A 25598-nucleotide genomic window follows, 5' to 3' on the forward strand; every position below is an offset into this window, starting at 1 on the left:
ACTTGAGTCGTTTTTTTATTAAAAAAATAGAGAATAAGAAAATTGATGAAACTAGAGTTTAGGTCCTCTTTTTTTTTATTTATTAATGAATTATAAAATAGAGTTACAAAACTTGTGAGGTCAACTTACATACAATTTAAATCAGATTCTTTTTCTAATTAAAAGAGGTTGCAACTTTTTAAGAATAGATAAAACTAGAAATTATTATAAAGCTAAAAATCCTACAGAAAATAGATCTTGACTTGTACATTAGTTTTTATCATCAATCATTTTGTCCCATTCTTCTCGAAATGGGAGATGTATCCAATAAAAATCCTCCTAAAAAAGAATTTTTCTCCGACAAGGTATTTTTGAGACTTAAACGATAAAATTTAGTTTCAACCGGTGTCCCCTTCTCTTTAGAAGGTGATCTCGTGTGATGATTCCTATAAAATTTGATTTGCCGCCGCTAAAAAGGTAGAGGATATATCTTATATGCATTCTTCTAGAAAGCTTTTATTGACAAATGATCATGCCACCTCACTGGTGCACTAATGCACTACCTCGCGTGTGAAAATGTTAAAGCAAGCCCATCAATATTTTATCCAAGTTTTATCCCTTGGCGGATCAATTGAGAAAATTATAAACAAATATACAATATTTTCCTTTAAAAAAATTATCAAATGTTTCTTAAAGCTTAGCCAAGTACGGACAATAAATAAATAATAGAATAACCAAAATGTATTCTTTCTCCTTGATTTGCAGGGGATTCTGGAAAGATAATATAATCAAAACACGTAACTTGTAAAGAGACATCGATGTGCATTGTATTGTTGTTTGCATGAAAAGTGTCATTAATAAACAGCAAGAACGAAGAAAAAAAAATACAAGAACGGATTCACTGGCACAACTACGATTCCGAGCAGTCATTTCGATGATTGGATTGCTGATGTATATCCGTGCATGAACGTCGCTTTTCCACCGGACGGGCAGGAACTTGATTTGTTAGAACCGGCTCCACTAGTCTTATATTTTATTCCCAAAAAATACCAGAAAGTAGAAATATTTATCATATATTGCTTGAGAATGCAAATATGACAGAAGAACTTTTAAATATCTAAGATTATTCGAAAAACCTGGTAGAATTAAACTGAATTATTTATAAAAATCGGCCTGTTCCCATGTCTAACCTGCATCCTTCTAAAAGTCCATAATAATCTTAGCCTAAATCCTATATGTGAGCTCGTTAGTCTGCAGGAAGAAAAAAATTTTATAAACCATTTTTTTTCTTTTACAAAATTTGGGCTGAAAAGATTTTGGATTCATATAGGCCTCCTCGAATAGATTACCCACTCTACGAATCCACTAGAAAATTTAGCTTAATTCTGCTGAATTTTTCAAACAAAACTTTACTGGACGAGCAAAATTGCAACAAGAACTGCAAGAGTGACCTCTTCCACTTCATCCTCTCGGAGACGCAGTATGGGTATACACTTTGTGCAAATTGGGCTTCTTTGGGAACATTTGGCCCTAGCAGTGTGCTCGGCCCAGGCAGCTCATGTCCTACCTTAAAACGAATATGTTCTTGACTAGAAATCTAGCGAGGAACAACGAAAATCCATCAGGGCTGTGCCTAATTATTGGGCTCACGGAGGGCTGGCTTCGGCCCAGTTAGTTTGCCGGGTACAAACTGATCCGAGAACGGAGGTGCGGTGGTCTCCGGAGAGATGGCGGAGGAGGGTGGCGCGCGGGAGGGCGTTTGCTCCTTCGAATGGGACGAGGAGTCGAAGCTCTACTACCATGCCTGGTTGGTCCGAAAGAATCGCTCCCTCCTCCTTGTAATTTTAGGGCTTTTTTTTTTTAAAAAAAAAAAAAATCGAATCCCAGTTCTTTATACAGGGTTTGTAATTCTTCTTCCAAAATTCAATCTTTTTTAGCAGTCTTGATGACGTTTGTTTCGCAAGTCTTGGGGAAGGTTTCGGGAGAGAGTGGCGCCGTCCCTTATTTTTCAGTGAATAATGTTTCATAAGAATTAGGGTAGTTTATTGATTGGGTTGGAGGTGCTTGCACCTGAAGAGTCAACACAAAAGCAGAATCTTTGATGATTTTAACCGGTACGAAAATTTCTCAAGGGAAAGCTAGGAGGGAACTGAGGAAAAATATAGGAAGAGGATTCTTAGGATATAGTCCTCCTTTTGCCTGCCTCGTTGGTTGAGGGTTTATTTTATGGTTTAACTTTTGTCACTTGATAATAATTATTGGTTCCTATTGCAACGAAGAGTGGGGAATTTGCAGGCTAGCAACATCGAGGAAGAAGAGAGATGGGGATTGGAATAAATTGGATGCACCATGAACGAGGATGGTGGAATTGCTCACGGAATGGAAATGTGATTACAAGACATTGTAGAGAGCCTGTTTGATGGTGGTGATAAAAGTAGACAGCATATTTATAAATAAATGAGCAGATTTTATATTGCTGCAGCGCGGATGAAGACAGAGAAGACATGATGGTGGGACAAGGCAGTAATCATAGTGTAGAAAAATAACGTAGCAAACATGTTTAGCTTCATCAATAAATCTATGTGTTGCTGGAAATTGGACCCGGGGGCCGCCGTGAAGCCGGGGAAGGAGGAGCTCCGCTGCTGCAGGGGGCGGACGGCGGTGCGCCGGCTGGCTGCGTCCTCCGCTGCGGGGGGTGTGCAAGTCCTGCAAAGAAAACCGGTGGCCGGGCTCCCCGGCGCCGGCCCTCCGATGCCTAAGTCAGAGGGGGCAAGTATGTGGAGAGAGCAGGGGAGAGAATATGTGGAGAAGACAAAGAGAATCCCGTGTTCAATTGTGTCTGTGCTGTTTTCTTCCTTTTTCCCCCGGTCTAGGAGGGTTCTCTCCAGCTCCGGATTTTTTCTCTGGTTTTTGGTCCTTCCTCCCTTTTCCCTCCAGGTTTCCTTTTATAGGAGGATTTTTGTTACCTGGGAGGTGACAGGAGGTTTGTCCTGTTTTGTAATAATTGGGCACGATTTGGCCCATTAATGGCGTAATGGAGAACGGGACCGGATCAGACCGGAATCAGGGAGTTGTCACGGTCGATCGGACCTGTTGGAGTGGTTGAACCGCCGGCTGTGGTGGGCCTGGGGTCCGTGGATGGTAAGTGCATTTATTACCGAATGAACCGGCGGTCAGGGAGAGCCATACGTTCTGATGGTTCAGTGATCCGGAGATCGTCTTGGGCCGTGTTCATTAAATGCCTGAGTGCATCGGAGACTTGAGGGAGTCTCATGCATTAATGGCAAGTCGTGCCGAACGCCTGAGGAGATCTTATGCCTTGATGGCTTGGAGATAGTGGCAGGTCGCAAGCCGTAGGAGTTGTCAAGTCCCTTGGACTTTAGGCGGAGGTTGAACATTTGGTTAAGGCATCGGCTCGGCAAGGGTGCCGAGCCGAGCTGATCGCCCAATGGGGCGCCCTGTGGCGGGGCTGCTTTGAGTACTCCTGGTCGGCGCCCTTTAGGCGAGCACCTTCTAGTAGAGCGCCTCGGCGCTGTCTTTGGTCGGCACTTTCTAACCGAGCAGCTTATTTTGGTTGGGCACCTCTTGGCGCGCACTCTGGTCGGCGCCTTCTAGTCGAGCGCCTTCCTGGTCGGCATCCTTTGGCCGAGCAGCTTTCTGGTCGGCGATCTTTGGCCGAGCAGCTCTCCGTTCGGCACTCTTTGGCCGAGCAACTTTCCGGCTGGCGCTCTTCGGCCGAGCGCCTCCGTGAATGTATGGCTTGGGGTTCTTCCCCCAACACTATGTAATGGGAAAATTGAAGCATTATGTTGGCTTGATTTATAAATATATCTACAATAGATGCACTTGATATATCAGTCCATGTTTTCACTAGTTTGTGGCACTAACAAACTTAGCTTGCAATTCTTATTCTAGATGTCTGGAGTCTGCAATATGATTCATATTATGAAGCACTGAAATTTAAAAGATTCTAGATTAGCTTTCTATCTACGGTCAGCCCTATATTCGTTGACGCTGAATTCCTAGGGAAGGCGGCTTTTTGGCAAGGAAAGGGCCTCACTACAAAGGTCAGATGACCTGTTTGTGGAAATGGAAATCTACTGCAAAAGTCATGCAATTGACGAATTTGCAACAAGAAAGCAAGCCAACCAAAACTCAGCTAACCCTGGAATGAGTCTAACAAAGAGAAAACAAGGCAAGATTTGATCTTGGGAATTGCACTTCTCTACAATGCAACTGCAATAAACCAAAAAAATAGAAGGTTCATTTATTGAAGATATCATATAGGGAATTAATTTGTCATTTGGTTTTTTAAGGTCCATCTTTATAAAGGGGTCTTATACCCATCCAATGGACACTTCATCAACTAATGTTTTATATGGAGTTTCTACATACAAGATGCCACACTCCTTGGGTAGTAGCTCATTGGATTTGTGTCTTTTGACTGTAAAAATTAGCTTCATGCATAATGAGGTAGTTCATCCATTCTCACATTTGCCCCTCAAGTTTCAGTATCTTATCTTACTTCTATGCTTGTCATTTTCATTTAGTTTTGCTACTGATTTTTGTGTAGCCAATAGCGAATTTCTTGTTTACCATTTAATCATTTTAATTGGTCTTAATTTGTTTTGGCTTATTGTGTTGCAGTAGTGGGTTTTATCATGATCCCCATGCTGGATGGTATTACAGTAGTAGAGATGGTCTTTACTACACATATGAGGATGGAAAATATGTTCCATTATCAAGTTACAAGGTAGGGGTTCAGTTCTGCTGGGATTTTTGTCATATTAGCAGGCTATGTTATGATTGCCTTCAATTTTAAACAGGGTGAGGAATCTGAAGCTGTTGATTCTACAAACTCCGCTCTGAGCGAAGCTAACAAAGACAATACATGTATGTTGTAAGTGTTGAATTCCATGTCCATACTGCCAAAAGTTCTTTGGTCTTGTTGAAGCCAAGTTTACCTCTCTTTTAAACTGGCTGCTTTACCACTGCATTTTGCAATTCTGAATCTTTGATTCAATTTCATTCAATAAATTAGTGAGTATTTGAATTATGCATTATGCACTGACTAACATAGTGGCCCATATATATGTTTTGTGATGAAATCACTTGTGCTGGGAACTCTACATCTCAAGTGTTGTGTAGTCATGATAGTTTGCCACCTCTACATTATGGGGCTACCATGCGTTAACCCTAAATAACCATAACATCATCCTTTTTCTTTTGCTTTTCGGTAGATATGCCGGCGCATGCAGCCGGTGATGAGTCCGAAATTCCAAGTCCTCCATCTGAGTGGTCTGCTGCTGGAAACCTTGTGATGCATTTCACTTAAAATTGATTGTTTTAAATAGGGTTATTTAATCAGTGAGTTTTTTTTCCAGGTTAGAAGAAACATTGATTAATCTATATTTGTCGGGTTATTCCAATTCAGATATAAATGCTGATAGCTCATCAACAACTTTACAAACAAACAGTGAGTATAACTAAAGTTGTCAAGTCCACTGGTGCTCGCTTTTCTACCTCTTGTTGTGAAGAGGCATCATATGATGAGCCCTTACTAAATGAAGGTTTTATTGATTAGAAAGTCAGGTCTCTTCTGAAGAACAGTCTGATCAGCCATCCTCAGATAAGTTGCCTGGCTGTTACCGTGGCATCACATGTCAGCAAGTAGAAGGTGAATTGATCCCCGAGGATGAGCAAAATGCATTTAGGTCAAGCAATAGGCTCTTAGCAGGAGGTAATCATTTGAAACTTTTGTGCATTTGTTGTTCCATCGACTGTAACTATAATTTTGTTGCTTCTGGACCAGAACTTGTTTATAGGAATTTTGCGACATTGAGATCATGGTTTTAAGTTTTGCTTGCCCATCAACATAAAAGGATTAAAATAAAAATGGTACTCCTAGAAGTGATCCAACCTGCCTTTCTACATGACTATCTATATGTTTTTGCCCCTCTTAGAAATAATTTTACTTCCAAATCAGATGCATCATGGGATGAAGAAAACTGGAAAGCTCAGTATGGCCAGGTTTTAACCTTAGAAGATGAGGGCATACCGTCTTTTCCGACAGTTGATCTATGGGATTGGGAAATTGTTAAAGATCACACAAAGAAAGGACATCAGATAGCTAAACTGATAGGAAGATTGGTCAGGCGTTCCAGTAAGCTGCATCCTTCTGTGCCAGCTGGTGGTGGTGTTCTGAAAACTGCTGCCATCCATGCAGTTCATTTGGATCTAGTAGGAGTTGCATCAGGTCTCTCTCTCTCTCTCATTTGCTTGCTCTATTTTTCACTCATATTTTTTGTTTACAATGCATTCATTATTAGCATGTGAAAAATCTGATGAGTGCTAACTTATTGACTTTCCATTGGAAAGCATCTGCTTGACCTTCCCTTTCTTTTTATATGAAGGGAGTTTTAGTTACCTGTCACTGTTTTTAGGCACTAGAGCTGCAAACTACAATTTGGTCTTCGTGGATGTTATAGTTACAAGAACTGCACCTTTCCTCGGAGTTTCTTGAATGTAGCTGCTGATTGTTTTTCTTTCCCCTTTCTTTTTTGAAGTTACTGCCAGACTAGGTGCTTCAGAGTATGAAATTTAACACAAAATTAGAATTTTTTTAATTCTTTCTGAGGTATGGTTATTTCTGTTGTTGATACTTATAAATCCGATAATCCTTTTTGACATAAATCTTGCTTTTATCCATGTAAGTGGACAGCGGACTCCAGATTTACATTCATAATTCATGTATCCAGTAGCATGCTCAGATGATATCGGTCACTGCAAATGATGGAACTTTTACTCCGTTCCTATTACTTTGGTTTTGAAGTTTGATTGCTATTTTATGTTTATTAGTTTAGAATTGCAGTGTGCGAAACAGGATTGTGCTTTCTCATCATGTAGCTATCCATTATATGATTTGTTGAAATTCACGATCCCTTATTTATGGGTAAACATGCTGGCATATGGGAGACTATCGAACCACAAATTGGGCCTGTCACACCAATTGGCACTGTGAAAGTATTTGAAAATTCTCCAGGACCACCTTGCAGAGAAGCAAAAACACAGCCTCCACTTTAAGAGGCAGGTGCTGAGCCAACTCACCCAGGAGTAGTTGGCCACTAATAATTAAACTTTTTCTTTTAAGACCAGAGGGTGTAATTATCATCCAGCTTCCAACCATTGTTCTTTCTTATCAATATTAAATGCCGTTTTGGAATGCTTATATTTATTTACTTTGCCATTTGTATTTTTCTTATATTCAGGGAAAGTTTACAGGTTGAGGACCCCAAGCCCAAGATACTTGGCTTCTGTATCGAAGTATGATTCTTCTAACCCGACCAAAGATTGGGGCTTCCCTGATTTATATGCTGACCTGCAGAGTAGCACACACCATAGTTTAAATCAAATATATGGATCTGACGTTGCAAATGCGGCCAATCGAGATAATTTGTCTGCTTCCGTCGATCAGGTTCCTGTTACAGTACAGAAGGTGATTTGCTGTTTACTATCATATAACGAAAATTTTATAAAAATTGCATAAAACATGTCTTATATGCCATTTTTACAGAGTTGTCCTTATCGAGGCCAAGTCTCATGAAGAAAAAGGCACTTGTAAGATGATGATGGAAATAATTTGGGGCTGGTGTTATGCAACAGGATGAATACCTGTTTCATATCACCTGATATGTTGACCAATGCAATTCATGCATTCGGGGAAAACCATGAATGATGGCTTTAAAATGTAAACATTTCTTAGAGGTCTCTTACAAGGCTATAAATATTCATGAGCTTCAACCACTGTTAGTAAAGTTTATCAACAATTTTAACTTGTTATGAAAGTAATGCATCTCATTTGGTACAAAAATGTATCTTTTGTGCGTCCTGCTTGCTTATCTGCTTGGATGAGTCCACTAATCATTGTTTTCTATTTCTTGCCTAAGAAGCATGGATCTGTCATGCATTTATGATCAGAAAATGTGATGAAATCTGTGGGTTCGGGTTGGATCCTTTGTGTGAAAGAATGATTCACCTTCTTTCGTGGCTTCAACCATCGGATTGCACAATTGCCACTTTGAGATCTGTGCAAGCGGATGAAAGCAAAGTGTAGAGTACTTTGAGATCTGTGCAAAGCATGATCCAGTGGTTGACGTCGTGAAAGAACATCAATCATTCTTTCGTGAGGAAGATACAACCCGAACCCAATATCTGCAATATAGAGGGGTATCCACATGGGTTTTAAATATGCATGTGATTCTGTTATGCCTTGTCAATTAGGAGATGCTGTTACATCTGTAGTAGTTGGCTGTCAGTGTTATATCACCGCTCTTTCATACTAAATATGTGGTTTCGAAGGCACAACAGTAACAGATATTCATGTCTTCCTGCCATGGTTACAGCACCAGAATCTAGCTTATAGAGATAGAGCTGCTGAGAGAAGAATGCTACATGGTGGTTTCGGTATCGGCCCAGGACAAAAGAATGTGGAGAACGGTAATATTCATGAGCTGGGATCGCCTTCACAGCCTTGTGATGCAGAAGAAGCTGCAGCAGAAGCAGCGGACATATCTTTTGGAAGTGGAAGTTATGCTAGAAGGATTCTTGATAGCATGGGCTGGAAAAAGGTATGTTTAACAATCATTTAAGCTTGTATTACCCCGTGCCACTCTCATTCATGAATTGGGACGGCACCTAGATATGCTATGTTTCAAAGAAACGCATCTTTATGGTCTAAATGTGATAGCAATTCAGTCCTATGGTGATTACATAAAGAATCGCCAGTATTTTTGTTTTGTCGTACTATATTTCTTACTACAAACACATAAATACCCATATATGTCCGTATGGATGTGTATATGCATATAAGGTCCACCCAACCAGGGACCAAAGTTTATCCAGTGATGGTCCTATTTAAAACAGAATTTGTAGTCTTTTTTGTTTTGTTTTGGCTGCATGCTTGGCTGTTGGAGATCTTTGACTTTTATACTTTTGTTAGCTTGAATAATTTGTTTCTTTTCTTTTCCACGAAATTTGTCTAGGGAGAGGCTCTGGGGAGGACCACAAAGGGTATCTTGGAACCACTGCAAGCTGTTGGTAACAAAGGCTATGCTGGTTTGGGATGGAATTCTGCCCAGCACTGAAGCTTAAAAGGTAATGCTCATCCATCGCCATTCTCAGTTTAAGTTAAACCTGAAGCTTTTGCTATTTTTAATGGTTGATTATGTAAATTGTCGATAGGATAGGCTGGCTGCTACATCGACATCATACACCTGACATTTCTGTGAATTCATCTGGTGTGGTTTCACTGTGAACTATCTTCTTCTGCATGGCGCTTCAGTTCTAGATGCTGGTGGAGCCTACTTATTTCTACCTTGCTTGCGGAAGGTCACCTTGCCATAGACTTTGCCAGGGCTTTGAATATTTTGCCGCACCCTTTCAACAAGTATGAGAGGTTTTGGAAAGTGCCCTGTACCGAACAGATCGCTGCGTTCCCAACCCCCACCATCTGAGTCCTCTTGGTTGCCGGGGTTGATATTCATATGGCTCGGTCCTCTCTTTTTTTTCTTTTTTTTTTTTCTAAAGAGCTCGGCCCTCTCTTTTACGACGACGTGAAGTGTGCAAGGTCCTGCTGTCCTGCCTTCCAGCTTGACATAAGCTTTAAATCTAATTAATATTTAGACAGCAAATGTTTCGGGAGTAAGTCTTGGGATTTGCAGCTGCAGGCGTGCTTGGCGTCGTCGTTTTAATGTGATCGTTTCCTCACAGTTAGTAAAACACAAACTTGGTGGTATAGCGTTTGCGAAAATATATGCTATTTCTTGCTTTTATCACTCCCTCTAAGATATTGGTCTTTTCTTTCAAAAGCTCCGAAGATTTTATGAACAATTTGGAAAAATAAAAGTCTCATTATACACGTTGTTCCGCATTGTTCATTTTCCATCTTGGCTTTTCGACAACAAAGGCAGAAAACCGGAGCAATACCGAACGAGCCATAAAATTTTTGGGAACACCGAGCAGCGAAAGTTCATTTTTCCCCCTTCCCTTTGCAAATGGCGTGAACCAAAGTAATAAACTAGGATTGTGAACGAAATGGCGAGGGTGGGCCGCTGCGTCCATGGGGCCCACCCCTCGGACATACTTCGGAAGGAGTTCTCGCCGTCGCCGGATCGTCCTCCACCGTTAGATGAATACCAAGGTGGAGGGTTACGCCTCCTCGTGCTCTGTAATCCTCGGATGGGGACTTGATTCGCGAAGATTGCTTGCTGCCAGCTAGGAGAGACTTATAAGTAGGCATAGGCTGTCAAAAATTAACGGAAGACGCCTAAGTGGATCATTAATTATTCGTAGTTCCTGATACAGGGAATCGTACGATGTCCGTAAGCTCTGCCGGCTCCAAGCAGAAATAGGTCGTCGTCGGAGAATTCTTTGCTGCAAGTCCCCCATATAAGCCCATAATTGTGTGACTTGTGTCATCCATATAAAACGGGCGCCGTCACGGTGCTCAGCACGGTCATGGTCATGGTTGTGGAGAAACTAACATGAGTTCCCCGAATCGATATCCAGTTATTTATCAACCACTAGCCAACAGAATATATGAAGTCAGCTCTGCAGCTCTATACATGGTTCATGAGAGCAATTCCTGGAAGGTCCCAAGATGTATATTTTTCATTTACAGTTCCTAGATTACATGTTCATATGTTACCTGCCGGAAAGTGGAAATAATTCACGTAAGGCCGCTAAATATATGATCTATCATCCACCAGTTCCCTATTTTACAGGTTGATAAATAGTTAGTTGGCTATGTCAACTTTAAATATACTCAGAATTTATTTTTAACTGACCCCCACCCACAATTTGAGGCTGCAGTACGCCTGCGTACACGGAGTGGATATACATATAGACAGCCAAGAAAAAAAAGGAATATCCAGATGCACCTGCCCAACAAAAGATCCGTCTGTTTGTCACCAGGCTGCAATCTTGAATCAGGAATAAAGTGAGAATAAGCGAGGAACATTTATTTCAACAAGAAAAGCCTATTCATGAAATAACCATTACAAAATGGATTAGAATAATTTTATTCCTAGAGCAACGTCTCTATTCATCCCTTCAAATTTACTACTCCGATGCTACTTTGGGCAAAACTTAGTCTCACTCGAGCCTCAGATGATGAAATAAACCTGATAACCCTTTCATGAATCTCAAAATCCAGCCCCCGATGGAGAAAGAAGCTTGCTTCACATAGGAGATTAAAATCACACCAACAAGAAGAACCTATAACAACATCACCCGTTATCACAACTCATAGTATCATGTGAAATCCAGCAGTACTCCTAGGATAAATAATAAATAATGAGTAACTATTTACTTGTCATCTCAATCAGCAATTATTAGTAAGTAAAAAAATTCAGCCAAAATTAAAACACCAATAGTAACATAACACCTGCAGGCCCCGTCATTCTGGCCCATGTAATTTGAACTCTCTGTACATTTCGCCACGTTAAAAATTTATCCCAATACAGGATAATCATAGGCGCGTAACGCCTCGTGCAGAACACAAGCCATATACAATTACTTCATCTTTATCATCTTGTGAATTGGGAAAGTTTTAACTAAAACCAACATATAAAGCATGGATAATGATCACCGGTGACTGGCAGACAAGAATCCACCGGGAACATATCCCCTGGCAAGAATAAATATCAGCTCACGGGTCCGCCAGTAAATATTTAAGATTTGACGTTAAGGAATCAACTTCGCAGATACAACCATGAACTGGAGGGGAGAACTAGTTTCTTGACAAATCTCAACCACATCCTTTTGAAATACTTGGAATTTAAAAACCAAGAGTAAATATTCTCAAGCCTCAACTTCTGCAGACTCTGCATCATGGATTGCTTTCTTTTCATCAGCAGATTCATCTCCTTCCTGTGTTGTTTCTTTCTGCGATAGCATTTCCTTCAACTTTTTCAGCTCACAGTCCTTTGCTTCTAGCTTCTCTTGCAAAATATATACCTGAAATGCAACATTTAAGATCACATCTGTGAGCAAGCAAACTAGACTCCTATATTGTTCAATTTACCAAAAAACTAAATCTATTTTTATCTTTAACCGTGCAAACATACAGCAATTAAGATTATAACCATTATTTCTGTCTTCATTTCTGCATTTCTGAGAATATTTTACAAAGCAAGCAATGACAATCAAATATAAAAATGACTGATCACCTAAAGCTCTATTATAAAAAGAGTATCAATTCCAAAACAATAAACTATAACCATGACCACTAGCCTTTCCTCAACGGTTTGAGGTCGGTTGTATGGATCCTCATTCGTTCTCTCTCATAAAAAAAATTCAATTTCAAAACCAAAAACTATAACCATGACCACCCAGCCTTTTCTCGACCGTTTGGGGTCGGTTGTATGGATCATCATTCGTCGAGTATTTCTATTTAGAACAACCTTTGATATTATCTAAGGGTCTCCATATCCTTCCTCACAACCTCTATCCATATCATCTCAAGTCTCCTCTCATTTTCAAATCCAAAACATGGAGTCTTAATCAGCAGTCCATGGCCGATACTATTCCCTACGGTCGGCGGAACTGTCCTGAACCGAACGGTTCGGAGAGTACCGAACCATATCGGCGGCGGACCCGAACGGTTCCGGCAACCGAAACGAAAAGCATCTAACGGAGGAGAAGAAGGAAAGAGAGGAAAAGAGAGAGAGAGCGGGGGAGGAAGGGAGAGGGAGAGGAAGGAAGAGAGATGGCCGCCAAGGCTGGCGAGCCGCACGGAGGGCTGCGGAGGAGGGGCTCCACCTCCAGTCCCCTGTTTCGTTCAAAATAGAGGTCCTAGAGGGGATAAAGTCGGCAAATCGCTTGTCCCCTCGCACCCCCTCCCCCCCCCACCCCCCCCCCCCCCCCCCCCCCCCTCTCCTCTTCTTCTCTCTTTTTTTTTGAGGTGGATGGGGAGGGGTGGTTGTTGGTCTTATGCAAGCAGTAATCAGCATAAGCTTTTGAGGCTTGATGCTGGCTTTTTTATGCCACAGGCTCTTCTCTTAGGATCCAAATCAATGTGTGGCTTGTGGTTGTTAAGGATTTTACCCAAGAAAGCTGTAGCAAATTGTGAACTTGCCTAATCTTAGTTGAGAGAGATGATTCAAGCATCTCTTCCGTTTCTAAAGGGGGTTATTAGGCCATATAGACAGCATAGATTATTTCCCCAAGAAGTTTGGAGAAGATCAAATCTAAGATTTCTGAGAAGGCAGGAACAAAAGCATGAATGGACAATTGTCATATGCTAGAATATTTAGTGAAAAATCACTTGCAGACCTCTTGAAAGGTAAGAAAATTTGAATGCAAGTTTGTGTCATCATGCGACAATTCTAGAATGGACCCATATGTAAGCTACTTAGATACATGTGTCAAGTCTTGCCTGCACATTCTTTTCTTCTGGCTATCATACTGCAGAGATTAGAAAGACTTGCTGCCATTACACCAGTGTAATGCACCAACAATTCGCAAATCAATCATTCTTGTATCCTAATATAATATAGTGTGAGAAATCTCTACTCATAGGTAGTTGTGAGACCAATATGCATCCCTTGATAGCAATAAATGGCAATGTAGGCCTTAAATGAAGTGGATGCCATACAGTCAACATTAAGGCTTCCTGGAGCAAATAATTGGGTTATTATGGTAGAAGGCAAGCTCCATAAAATTTCCCCCAGTCTTATCACTATCTCCAAATAAAGCATGGGATTAATGACTCCATAGCTTGTAGTTAACAATATTTTTGCTAGATAAGTTTAATTATTAATTTTATAAGCAATCTATTGAAGTCACATAGGCTATGGAAAAAATCAAACAAGCATTCAGAAGAAAAATAAGTTATGGAAAACCTGAATACACAACTTGTGTGCAATAAAATTAGAAATGGCACCTCCAAATTATCTGTCCAACCATCTATCCATCTATACAATGTTCCCAAGACATGAGTTAAATGCCCTGCCATAAAATGCATTTTGGGTGAACCAAGGTGATGATCCACACCATTGCGTTCACATAGACAAGATACACGTGGATTGGATAGTCGCATATCATATATCAGGACAAAATATTTCTTCCTCTTCTGAAAAGTTTTCGTTTCATGATCACATGATAAATATGTGCCAAGTCTGTTTGTGTGCGCATAACTAAGCTGATCATGCCTGTGAAAACGTGTTATTGACTATGGTTTGAGCCTTTGAGGAATTAAAAACATTGTAGATCATGATCAGCAGTATGGATCAGCAAGTTATTGATTATGGCATAACTAAGCTGATCAGGCCTGTGAAAATGTCTGCATGAATATGTGTGCATAACTACTCGAATTGAAACGCACCTTGCTCAGTTCCCATATTTACCCCCTGCAGTGCTGATGATAAATAATTTTGAAGTATTATTGATGGACAAGGAGTTACACATCTTACCATTTCATTTGATCTCTCCACATCATTTGTTAGCCCTTCCATATGTTTGTACAGTGCTGCATGCCAAAATTAAAAAGACATCAAACATAAAAAATTTCTATGAGACTTGCAAACAGAGTTAAGTAATCGTACAGAAAAAAGTAATTCAACTTCTATGAGAAAAACCTTGTTAGCGATGACAGATGACTAGCAGTCTGTAATTTAAAAAGTTGGAGGTAGCCCTTAATAGGAGAGATTGAAAATGGATTCATAAGCCAGACATATATTTCGGACAAACCCTGCTGGCTAATTTAAGTAACAAATAACTAAGATTAATTATAAAAGACACAAAAGGCACTGGAAAATATAGGGCTTATTTCTCAACACATATAGATTATCTAGATTGTCATATTAAGCCACTAAAAGCTCAGGTTAAAACATATCATGTGGGGCAAGTGTTCCAAAGAAGGATTGAAACAGAAATGGAATTTGCAGATTTTAAGAGCAAGGAAAGAAGAAAAGATTAATGTTTAAGGGACATGCACCAAATGCAATGGCAGCTTCAAGTCTCAAATATACAGGGAGGGAGAAAAAGAAATATACAGTACTGAAGGATGCAAAATCTTCACATAGGAGAACCATTATGCAGCTAGTTCTTTCGCTTTCCCTAAGTGAGATCTAAAATCGACGACTTGAAGATAGCAATAAATAAAGTAATAATAAAATGACAAGAGATGGCATATTACTCACCATCAAACTGGTTTCTAAGCTCAGCATTTTGAGATTTTAGCACAGCAATTTTCATTCCCAACTCGTGGATCTATAAATTCAAAACCCACTGGTCAGCATCAAGCATTAGTTGGTAATGCACATACATACATATAAAAATATAATCTCTCCCTCATACACATAGATAGGAGAAGGGGGGGATCATGGATTGCTTTGGGCAAATATGACGAGTACGAACCAATAAATTCACCTAATAGTTGACAATTAACTTGAACCTCAAGTCCCTATGTGAATTAGACAAAACTGCTCCATTAATTCATGTTGTTTATAATGTTCAATAATCATGATGTTGCAGGTCAACAGAAGAAAAAATGCACCTCATACAGGACACAGATGTAAACAATGGATGAAAAAACTAGAAACATGGGATGGCATATGACATTCAAAATATTGTTAAGTAACATAGGAGCCAAGAATGTAATTTTTACTTTTCCTTCAGAAGCCATGGCGCCAATCTCCTCATTTTCCACCTGCAAGGTTCTACACTTGGCCACCAACATCTGTCCTAGCTTGCTGGATGTAGTAAAATTGACAGCAGCAACATTGTCTTGCAACTCCTTAATTTTTTTTTCTTTCTCTTCAACCAAATTCTGGTCCATAAAACAAAAGGGAAATATGAGTCATCAATACAATCTTCCTATTAAGCTTCAAACAAGACATGCTGGTGCAACTGGAAGAACACATTCCAAGAAAAGTGCGTTGAAAATATATTCATGAAGAGGAGAAAGCCATTAGCCACACCATAACATGAGCTAACATTCAAATGAAGAGCGAAAACAGAATGTTTCCTTATTGAGAGTTTAAAAGCACCTTTAAACGTGTAAACTCCTCATGTATTGCTGGATCAAGTAATAACCTCCTAGTCTGCCAAATGAAAGCAGAAGCATTAGGATGAATCAAGAAATATGGTTATGCAAGTCGTACAACCAATCTCATAAAAACTAGAGTTTTTTTCTCAATGTGTATATACAATGATAGTGAACATTCTTTGAGCTCTCTAATAGCAAATTCTCCTTTCGGTTGCTATTGTGTATGACAAAATTTAAATGTTTTAAGAGATTAACATTATGGGTGAAAATCTGAAAGGGATACATATATTTCCTGATAAAGTGTGATATTAACATAGGATGTGGTAGATGAATACATTCTAGAGAGTCAATGGGTAAGAAAGCATATATCATCCTACATTAGGTAAGCAGAGATTTAGCTCATGAATACTTCTTTATATTTATGAGTGTATATAGTTCTAAAAATAGGTCAGAGGACCAAGCAATAAGGCTAACTTTTTTCTTTTTTTTTTCTTTTTTTTCTTTTTTTTCTTTTTTTTTTTTTGGGAGGAGGTGGGGGGGGTGGAGGGAGGGAGTTACCTGCATCGATGGCGGTCTCAATTGTGTCTTCAAATCCCGAACTGCAGACTGGAATTTTACCAGGTATGAACCTTCTCAGTGAAATATATCCCAAGAAAATGCTAATGAAAAACAAACGACTATCAAAGAAGAAGCTAAGCTGAATAAACTACATGATGACCATCAGGAAACATTATTTAAAGCAGTCATGCAAAATACATGCAAAATAAACACAGTGATTGTCATGAACCATTTGTCAGATTACCAACCAGCACAAAAGATTGGATTTGGTTAAACTGTTGTGGGAAGCCATTTTGAAATTCAAGAACATTTTTTATACACCATATACCCAAGCATGCTGGATAGCAAAGTTAGACGATAGCAAACAAGATGCAAATATGAAGTTGTTCCAATAAAGTTTTTTGCCAAAAATAAAAAAAGTTAAAGTAATAACAAAATAAATGACTGACAAAAGGATTCTAAAATGACGGTGCAAATATTGTCTTCCCCGTGACCTCTGTGATTAGGAAAAATAGCTCATATTTTCAAAGATTTAAAATCTGATAATAGTGAATGTTAAAATGAGGAAAATAAAAGAGGACTTCTGCCAACAGGAGGGTTGGGTGGCTAGCGATATGATAGAGTGAAGCTACTTAAGAGATAGCATGTCAAAAATAAAATCATATGCTTTTTTCCACCTAAGCATCTGGTGCTCCACATGTACAAGAGCCCTTCAGCACCTTATGACAACTGGAACTATGCTGATATGATTAACAAATGTCAGCTGCCACATGATTACTCAAGAATCATAAGGTTCTTTACAACCTCATGAAAATTTTAATTCTCTTCTGGAGGCATAAACCTTGCAAAAACCAAGTACCCAATGCTACTGATACATATTTTCAAGTACAAAGGTAGCACTCTATTTCTCCTTGTTGTGTGTCATGGTGTTTTGCTCTTTTTATCCTTTTGTTTGGTTTTTGCACTTGGGTTTGGGAGGGGAGGGGAGGGATCCAACTTAGCATGCAGTATATTGAGAGACACTAGATACATGATGATAGTTAATTATCAAAATGCAGAATAACCATTGAGAATGTATATAACTAGCTTAACATTCCCTCAAAAAAAACAAACAGTACACAGGTTAACAGGCTTTATGCATAAATACAACTAGTCAATCTTACTAGATGATGCTTGAAAGGTATTCAATGTAGAAAGTTACCTTCAAGTCCGCAATTTCCTGCTCTCGTTTTGCAAATGTAACTATAAATGCAGCCTCCCTTTTCTTTGCTTTCTCTAACTGAGAAGAAATAAACAACACAAAAACATAATATACTGAGCTGCACCTAGGCAATTTTAAGAGCAACATATGACAAACCTGTTCTTTTAAAGACTCCTCAGAAGTCTTCAAATTCTGGAGATAAGTTACCACCAATCCAGGTTCTACATTGGCAAAAGCAACATATATCATTCCCTAAACTTAAGAAACAGACTTGCATATGAAAGAAAAAATAAAGCAAGTGCTAACCTGGAGATATGCCTGCAGGTGTCGCTGGCCCGTTCTGAAATGCAGAATGCCACTTCTGAATCTCTGATCTTGCAGCTTCTAACTCTGCCTGAAACAAATGCGATATAGTCATTTCAATAATGACTGATACGAAAATACAATCTGGAAAATGTGGAAGTTCATTGCAAATTTCATGAAATATTAACTTCTGACCTATGCTAACTTGAAAATATCAGTAGATCAGCAGTCATGGCATGACATATGATATATTCTTGGTTAATAGCCACAAAAAACTTACTTTATGATATTACACGCTCTATAAGACCATATAATGTAGAAAAAGATAAATCCAGGATCTCATAAGTTATGTAAAAACTCATTAAACCAGTATAACTGCTTATAAAATGTGTGAGTGAAACAAGCCATGGAAACGGAACATACCAATGTAAAAAATCAAAGATAAAACTTACATCTCATCTTGATAAATCAATCAATTAAAACTTTAAACTGACTATAAGCACATCAACCCTCTACTTTCATGAAAATTACAATAACAGAACAATAAAATTGAAAAAATAATATACGTATAACAATGAGACAAGATTCAAAGAGTAACAATTCTAAGAAGACAAGAGATAAATTAAAAATTATTTTCCCTTTTCTACATTACCACATACCTGGCATGTTGCAAGGTTATCTTTACAGTTCTGCAGACTGAGAAAACAACATGCAAAATCAAATTGTGAGGTTAGGATGATGGCAAAGCAAAGGTTGGTTTTGTTATAACATCTTGACTAGAGATATTAAACATTTCTAAATTAATAAAATCTTGCATGCCTTTCACGTAGAGACAAAATCATCCCCGTGGCTGCACCAGGTCCACTTTCTTCGACCCTTGATTTTCCCTGCATTATGAGGAAAAGAACCAGTTATCCAAGGTTGAAGTTTAATCTCCTCGTACCACTTCAGACCTAATTTCCATCTTTTGAGCAGACCAAATGCATGTACATAATACAGTATGAAATGGAAATGATCACAGGAAGCAACATTAGAGAAGGATGCAGAAGACAAGAATTACTTCATTCAGCAACATCCGAAGCAATTAAAAATATGTAGAACTGTAATGTAGTTTGACAGTGTTTTACATGGACATGCATGTTGTATTAAATATCATATAAGTCTAAGATTGATTTAGCTAGATGGCCATGCATTTGCTATAGCTTTTCAATGTTTTATCTCTGATCAATCTATTTACCTGTTGACAACTAACAACTAACCATCAACTAAAGGTGTCCATAGTTTTCATCTTTTCTATTCGCTCGTGTTTTGCTAATTACTACTTTATTGTTTCTAGATATGGCATTCTTAACATTTTATATGATTTTGTAGATAAGCAGCTGATCTTTTAACATTTCTTGAAATATAATTACATTAAATTTCAGCTGTAGTCATCATTAAGTATCATATAAAATAGACAATGCAAAATCTATATAGCTGAGTGACGAGGGACATTACATATGGAAATATTTCAGTTATTTCTGAATAATATGAAAAAAAAAGGATATGATGGTATACAGAGTTGGAGTATGCATGCGTTTAAATGATGGCAGACACCATAGTTGGCTCTACAAGCTGGAGATTGATAAAATTCAACTTCATAGAATGTCTAGAGCTTTTCATGACAGGAGAGTGATATGTGCTTTAATGATGAAGAATGCTAAATATCTTACCTTAAAATGAAGGTAATGTTGAACAAAGTCATGTTGGAAGACAAGTATTATTGTCACCTTGCAAGCCTATAGAGGTATGCTAATGTTTTATTAACATAAGATTTCAAATTCAAGCACATAACAGGAACCTAATGGACTATTCAGCAGAAAGCTAGACTATGCATTCACTAGGTAAAAAGATCCCTTAATTCTGGACATTGCTAGTGGAAGCGTACTAGATTTTCTTCATTTTATCCCCTCTGTTTGCTCTGATATCTGTGCCCTTGTACAATAACTATATCAATAAAACCCTTTTATAAATGTGAACCTTGTGCACAATTCACACTCCTAGATGTCTATATGTAAATAAGCACATCTTATAGCACAAGCCAATGGGATACCACCAACGCATCCAATGCAAAATCAAAGTTTCAAGGCTAGTGTTAGGTGCAAGAACACCATGGTAGCACCAAACAACAACCATTGTTTCAAATACCAGAAAAGCATTTAAGCCTCTTTTTTTGTGTCCATCCTTTATCACAACCCCTAACCACAAGAAACAGCCTGGCCTGTCCTTGTAAAATGTTCGAGAGTTTGTTGTTTTTCTCCTCCCTGGGAAGTTCCATAAAGTAGTTACAGATGAACTTATGAACATAAGTTCCATAAATAGTTACAGATGAGCATAAAGTATGAAATAAGGGAGAAATAGTGCATTGTGACCAAGAGGAATTGATGCAGATTCTTCTACATAGCTCAACCAAAAAACTCGAACAATCATGAAAGAATAAGAACACGATTATGAAATTTGAGAAGCCCGGCGTAACCTGAATGTTCCAACAGGTTCCAAACTATTTTATAATGTGTGCTTCCTATTTTCTTCTCTACATGGAATAGATTTCTTTATGCTGGGTAAAGTTCAATCCCACATTATGGCTTGATTTCTCATGCATTTGAATAAATTTAGATTGATCACAATCAAAAGTGCAATAGCATTGATTTCTAAAAATTCTAATATCAAAGCATCACAGTTCAAACCAGAGACTACAACTAGGGTTTCTAACCCAAAATTCCACCAAAATCAATGGAGAGTAAAAACCAAAAGAATGTGGGCTGCTTTAGATTACCTTCTTAGGGCCAAATACATCATCCTCCTCTTCATCGAGATCTCCGAAAGTTCTTTTATCACCTGTAATCACTCAAATGTCAAGAAAAAAAGGGAAAGAAGATATCCAACTATGGCTCAAAAAAGATAGTAAAAATAAAAAATGTGATAGAATTTCTTACTTTCCTAGGATTGGATTTCTTATTTTTTAGGTTTATTATTTTTGCTTTCCTTTTAAAATTAGTCCAATAGTCTAGGATATCTAGTTTTCCTTGGAGTCATGCCCTTATTCTTATTGAACATTTGGTGCTATAAATATGTAATGCCTAAGGGGGCACAACCTCAAGTAATGAATTAGCTAAATTAATTAGCCTAAAGGCTTTTGGAGGTCCCAATCTTTCCTCTAAGTGATACAGATATCTCCTCTTCTTCATCTTTTCTATTTTCTCTTTCTTTCAATTCAAAATATTATTGATAGAGACCTAGGGTCCTATCAGCTTAGTATCAGACAGTGATCCAGCATACATTTGAAGCCCTACAACATAATTTCAAGGAGTTCATCTCAACAACAATATGATGGTCAGTTCGAGGGCAAAATTGCTTCAGTTAATCAGCACTTTAAGTGTCAGTAAGGTTCAATATCTTGTTAACACTAAATACGAGATCATCGATGATAAGCTTGTAAGAATTTGTCGAGCAACTAACATGATGGAGTACCAAATTCAGTTTGAGCGAAATCAAATAATTAGTCTAAGAGACAACAATTACGACCATTGATTGAAGGCCTTCAACCCGAAATCAAATACAAAGTTACCCTCGCAGAAGAAAAGCAATTATATCTTTTGCACAAGTAGAGTGAAAAGGCTCAATGATGAGATTTGATACAATCAATGGGCCTTTTACACTCCAGCAATCTGTATGATGAACTAGCAGATTTTGAGAGGGACAAAGATCATTGTGCTGAGGATACGTGAAAGGCAAATGAAGATGACCCCACAGAAGTTGAAGGATTTATGATCAAAATTTTGCAAATTAAGGATGCATTATTTGAAGATCAAGAAGTCAAAGATTCAATTGATGATGAGAGCATCAAGCCTATCAAGCCACAAGTGAATCTTCAACGAAATGATCAAAAAATTGAGCCAGTGAGTGAGTGAACAAAAAATTAGATTTCTTATTTCTTTGTTTCTTATTTATGCTTTTCTTTTAAAATTAGTCCAATAATCCAGGATATCTCCATTGCCTAGGAGTCATGTCCTTATTCTTGTTGGACAAGTAATTTGGTGCCTATAAATATATAATGCCCTAAGGTCACAATGTCAAGCAATGAAGTAATTAAATTAATTAGCCTAAAAGATTTTTAAGGTCATGAAGTGATCAAATTATCACCTCTACTTTCGATTCTATTTTCTCTTTCTTTGAATTCAAAATATTCTTAATAGAGACCTAGGGTCCAATCAAAATAAAAATAAAGGAAAAGAAAGGACACAAAATACCTGTGCGTCTACCACTGCTGTGGCTTCCAGAAAAATCTCCTCCGAAATCATCCTCCTTTATTCATTCAAAATCACCAATTTAAAAAAAAACAAAAAATAAAAGAAAAGGCAAAAAAAAGAAAGGAAGAGAGATCGTGGAGGGATCGACGACAAAGCTTTACATCGTCCAGATGGGAATGAGAAGCCATCGGAATCCAAACCCTAGATGCCCTTTTTTCTTGCTGCCGTTTCCTGTCTCCTGCTACCAAGAAACAAGGAAGCCCTGCACAAGTGAGAGAGTCGAATGCAGCCCGGAGGAGCACCAATCCAAAAATGGGCCGGGCCGAGCTGGGCCACACCCTTACATGAGCCTCGCCTAAATTTTTTCTTTGGTTTCAGGCTGAGCTTAGGCCCAAAAATTTTAGAAAAAATTAGGCCCGAGCCCGAATCCAAGCCTAGGCTCGACCCGAAACCCAATCAGGCTGAATAGAATTGTTGTTTGGGCCAAAAACTGGGCCAGCCCGATTTGGCCGAATGGGGTTAAGCCGTGAATGCATAATAACTGTCAACCCCTCAGCAGTCATATTACTATCTGAGAGGCACCAACAACATAATTTATTAAATACCTCAGACCTCAGAAGTTGATAACAACTACTCATTCAGGAAGAGCATATACAAAGAAATCGTAGACATTGATCACATGAACTGTCTGCATAAATTGATATATCACATGCCCTAAACTAAGTAACATAACAATCATAATTAAACGTTATTTAGCTTTCCTAGTGACTGTGAGACTGGTGGAAGAGGGATCGACAAACAAAGTCATCTCTCAGATTCATTCTATTACAATAACACAGTGTTATTTGCAACAAAAATCTATTAAATACAAACTTGCAAGGAAGAAATAAATGGGAAAATAACAGAAAGTAAAAGAGGCGTTGTTCCCAGATCCCTCCAAATCCCTGATCCTTCACACCCTTCCAACCTGAATTCCTCCCCGCTTACCACCAGAAGAAGAAAACCCCTTCCCCTCGCCGCTCATGCGCTCGCCGACGATTCCAAACCCAAGCAAGTCTCCTCCGCCGCCGCCCCCGCCGCCCCCGCCGCCCGACCGACCGACCGACCGAACCTCCGGCATCCGCGATCGCCCACCCCACCTTCGAGAACCGGCTGGCTCCGGTCCGGCTCAAGTACCGGAGCGGCACTGGGAAGAAGGCGGAGCAGCGGCGGGCCAGGAAGTCCGGCGGCGGCAAGAAGAAGGTGATGCTGCCACCGGTGCCGCTCAAGGAGCTGGTGGTAGCGACGGGGCTGGCGGTGGAGGCGGGGTTCAGCCCCTACAGCGAGCGGTTTTACAGGAGGCTGGCCGGGCTGGGCCAATCACGTGATGGAGAAACAGAAAAACAGCAATAGGCCCAAACAAGAACGAAGATGGAAGAGAGGGGGGAGAGAGATCATCGTACCTCAATGGAACCGCAGTCAGCCGAAGATAGGAGGCTCGCCTTCGCCTTGCTTGGGCCGACGACCGACGAGCGCTGACCGGCGATGAAGGACGAGCGTCAGGGAACGGAGATGCGGCGGAGGCTGAGAGACGGGCAGTCAGGAACCCTAGCCGAATTTTAATTAGAGATCGTGAGTATTCAAGAGGATAAGAGCCCAGCGAACCCAGCGGCCACGATGTCGACCGAACCAGTGAATTAAATCGACCCCTGTGCCAGTTGGTCTGGTCATACCACTTATCTAAGTTCTCAGGTCGGCATCGGGCCTAAATCCGGTCGAGCCAGATCCGGGCTCAGGCCCGGGACGGCAACATAACTATCAGAGCCCCAGTCCGAAATGTATTCGTGCTCTAATTTGGTTCCCAAAGCCGATCCATATTTTCTCGGGGCTAGCCCGTAGCCTGACCTCAAGTCGGGCGCGCCCAGACCCACTTCCAGCCTTGGGCCTTTTGACCGTTCGGGGGAAGAAAAAGGAGTCGGTATGAAAATTTGATGGAACCGATGGTTTGAAAATTAATTTAACCATGATCTAAAATAAATTATCCTTATAATCAATTATTTTGAAGTGGCATTTCCCTTCATACATGTAATAGAGTACAAATGAGTTGTCACGGAGACATGGGGGAGGGATTTAAACTTCGATTGGAGCAACATGTCGGACTGCTGAGTATTGTAGGCATTGTTAAGTTACAGGCGGGATGTGGATTTGTGGATGCAGGCACCCAAACCAGAACCTCCAGTAGGGAAGACTGAATCAAAGCCTGGTAGCAAAGTTGCTGGAAAGAGAGGAAAAGTACCGGATGCAAAGAAGACTCAGGTAGCTAATGAAGTTCTTGCAGATTCTGTTGCAGAGAAACTTCGCCAACAAAGGTGAAAATTGTGCATTTATTTACTTCTTAGATTCTGTTCCAGCAGGATCCACAAAGCTAGCCTGAAATTGGTGTTTTAGATTTATCATTTAAAATGCAAACTGCTGATTCATCATAGTTAAAGGATCATAATGCTTTGGTCGACAAACGCCAATCACTTTTGGAAGGCTTTCAGAAGAAACTGATTACAAGTCAGCAACAGAATTATTTGCCAGGGGAGGTGATGGAAAATCTCTGGTAGTTTTATTCCCAAGTCAAGAGAGTGATTTCTTGGAGTATGCAGAGCTTCCTTTCTTAAAAAAATCATCCTCACAAGGTTTGCAAATCTTTTGAAGTTTGACTATGAACCCTGTTAGGACCTTTGGTCTATGGGTACTGATTTTTCTGATTCTAATTGTTTTGTTCGTCAAAAAAGTTCCCATTGCATAGACCTTCTAAAGCCGTCATCAGGCTTTCTATGACTTCACTAAAAGCAGCAGATGCCAGAGATATAGCTTCCTCGGTTACAGCAATTGCCAGTGAGAAACTTAAGGCCCAGAATGAAGCCAGTGCAGGCAAGAAGAAGCAAGATCTGTACATGGAAAGATCTGAAACACTTTGTACCGGTTGCAAATCTTAACGGTCGTGTTTGCATTCGACAGGGCAAAGAATAAGCAGCTCCATGTTGATAGGCCAGATGATGAATTGGTTGCTGGTGGTTTTGATGACCTGGATGATTGTGAGCTTATGTGAATAATAGAGATGATTTCTTCCTCTAGATTTTTATCCAGAGAAACAGGAAGTATATGGTAAGTTTTACTCGAGGGCGGTAAATTTCTGATGCTGCTGCTTCTTGGGAGATTGGTTTTAATGTCTGTGGAATAAAAATTGGAT

The 25598-nt window shown here is 39.5% G+C and overlaps 3 protein-coding genes across 16 annotated transcripts; 2 read left to right on the forward strand and 1 right to left on the reverse strand.

Moving 5' to 3' along the window:
• Window positions 1–1578: 1578 nt before the first annotated feature.
• LOC103703783 (D111/G-patch domain-containing protein) lies at window positions 1579–9809 on the forward strand. 13 transcript variants are annotated; one of them, XM_088701988.2, is made up of 11 exons: window positions 1579–1786; window positions 4627–4732; window positions 4806–4879; window positions 5220–5277; window positions 5364–5455; window positions 5564–5719; window positions 5966–6235; window positions 7248–7474; window positions 8382–8606; window positions 9021–9132; window positions 9225–9809. In XM_088701988.2, exons 4-10 carry the CDS (start codon window positions 5222–5224, stop codon window positions 9120–9122), a joined length of 1128 nt encoding a protein of 375 aa, XP_088558114.2. In that variant the 5' UTR covers window positions 1579–1786; window positions 4627–4732; window positions 4806–4879; window positions 5220–5221; the 3' UTR covers window positions 9123–9132; window positions 9225–9809. The 13 variants fall into 13 exon arrangements, with proteins under 13 accessions (XP_088558114.2, XP_008784984.4, XP_008784983.4 ...); XM_008786762.6 differs by having other exon boundaries at window positions 4806–4872; window positions 9220–9809; XM_008786761.6 differs by having other exon boundaries at window positions 4806–4872.
• Window positions 9810–11411: 1602 nt separating this feature from the next.
• FIP37 (FKBP12 interacting protein 37) lies at window positions 11412–24070 on the reverse strand. Of its 2 annotated transcripts, none has more exons than XM_017841974.5 (15): window positions 23821–24070; window positions 22540–22616; window positions 22379–22433; window positions 20905–20966; window positions 18909–18976; window positions 18749–18785; window positions 18093–18180; window positions 17943–18007; window positions 17787–17864; window positions 16586–16633; window positions 16029–16082; window positions 15647–15808; window positions 15180–15249; window positions 14451–14506; window positions 11412–11994 (listed from the first exon to the last, which is right to left on the reverse strand). In XM_017841974.5, exons 2-15 carry the CDS (start codon window positions 22564–22566, stop codon window positions 11839–11841), a joined length of 1026 nt encoding a protein of 341 aa, XP_017697463.3. In that variant the 5' UTR covers window positions 22567–22616; window positions 23821–24070; the 3' UTR covers window positions 11412–11838. The 2 variants fall into 2 exon arrangements, with proteins under 2 accessions (XP_017697463.3, XP_088558118.2); XM_088701992.2 differs by having other exon boundaries at window positions 22540–22640; window positions 23821–24031.
• On the forward strand, window positions 21767–25598 carry LOC149753236 (uncharacterized). The gene is given in 6 exon segments (XM_089924591.1): window positions 21767–21991; window positions 24575–24726; window positions 24893–25013; window positions 25015–25041; window positions 25141–25298; window positions 25367–25598. Coding segments are annotated over 6 exon segments (645 nt in total). The 5' UTR covers window positions 21767–21895; the 3' UTR covers window positions 25458–25598.

Source organism: Phoenix dactylifera, chromosome 7 (genome assembly GCF_051530095.1).
Source record: "Phoenix dactylifera cultivar Ajwa chromosome 7, Ajwa_hap1_PhDact_Kaust_v1.1, whole genome shotgun sequence".
Classification (NCBI taxonomy): Eukaryota; Viridiplantae; Streptophyta; class Magnoliopsida; order Arecales; family Arecaceae; genus Phoenix; species Phoenix dactylifera.

Excerpts from the sequence above, each read along its gene's own strand:
- LOC103703783 (XM_008786762.6), top strand. The coding sequence starts at position 1,707 with ATGGCGGAGGAGGGTGGCGCGCGGGAGGGCGTTTGCTCCTTCGAATGG. Across the intron at positions 1,787-4,626 it reads AAGCTCTACTACCATGCCTG|TAGTGGGTTTTATCATGATC; the intron begins GTTGGTCCGAAA and ends ATTGTGTTGCAG. Across the intron at positions 6,236-7,247 it reads TCTAGTAGGAGTTGCATCAG|GGAAAGTTTACAGGTTGAGG; the intron begins GTCTCTCTCTCT and ends TCTTATATTCAG.
- FIP37 (XM_017841974.5), bottom strand. The coding sequence starts at position 22,566 with ATGGCTTCTCATTCCCATCTGGACGAT. Across the intron at positions 16,634-17,786 it reads AGGAAATTGCGGACTTGAAG|TCTGCAGTTCGGGATTTGAA; the intron begins GTAACTTTCTAC and ends GTAAAATTCCAG. Across the intron at positions 15,250-15,646 it reads CCATGGCTTCTGAAGGAAAA|ATCCACGAGTTGGGAATGAA; the intron begins GTAAAAATTACA and ends TTGAATTTATAG.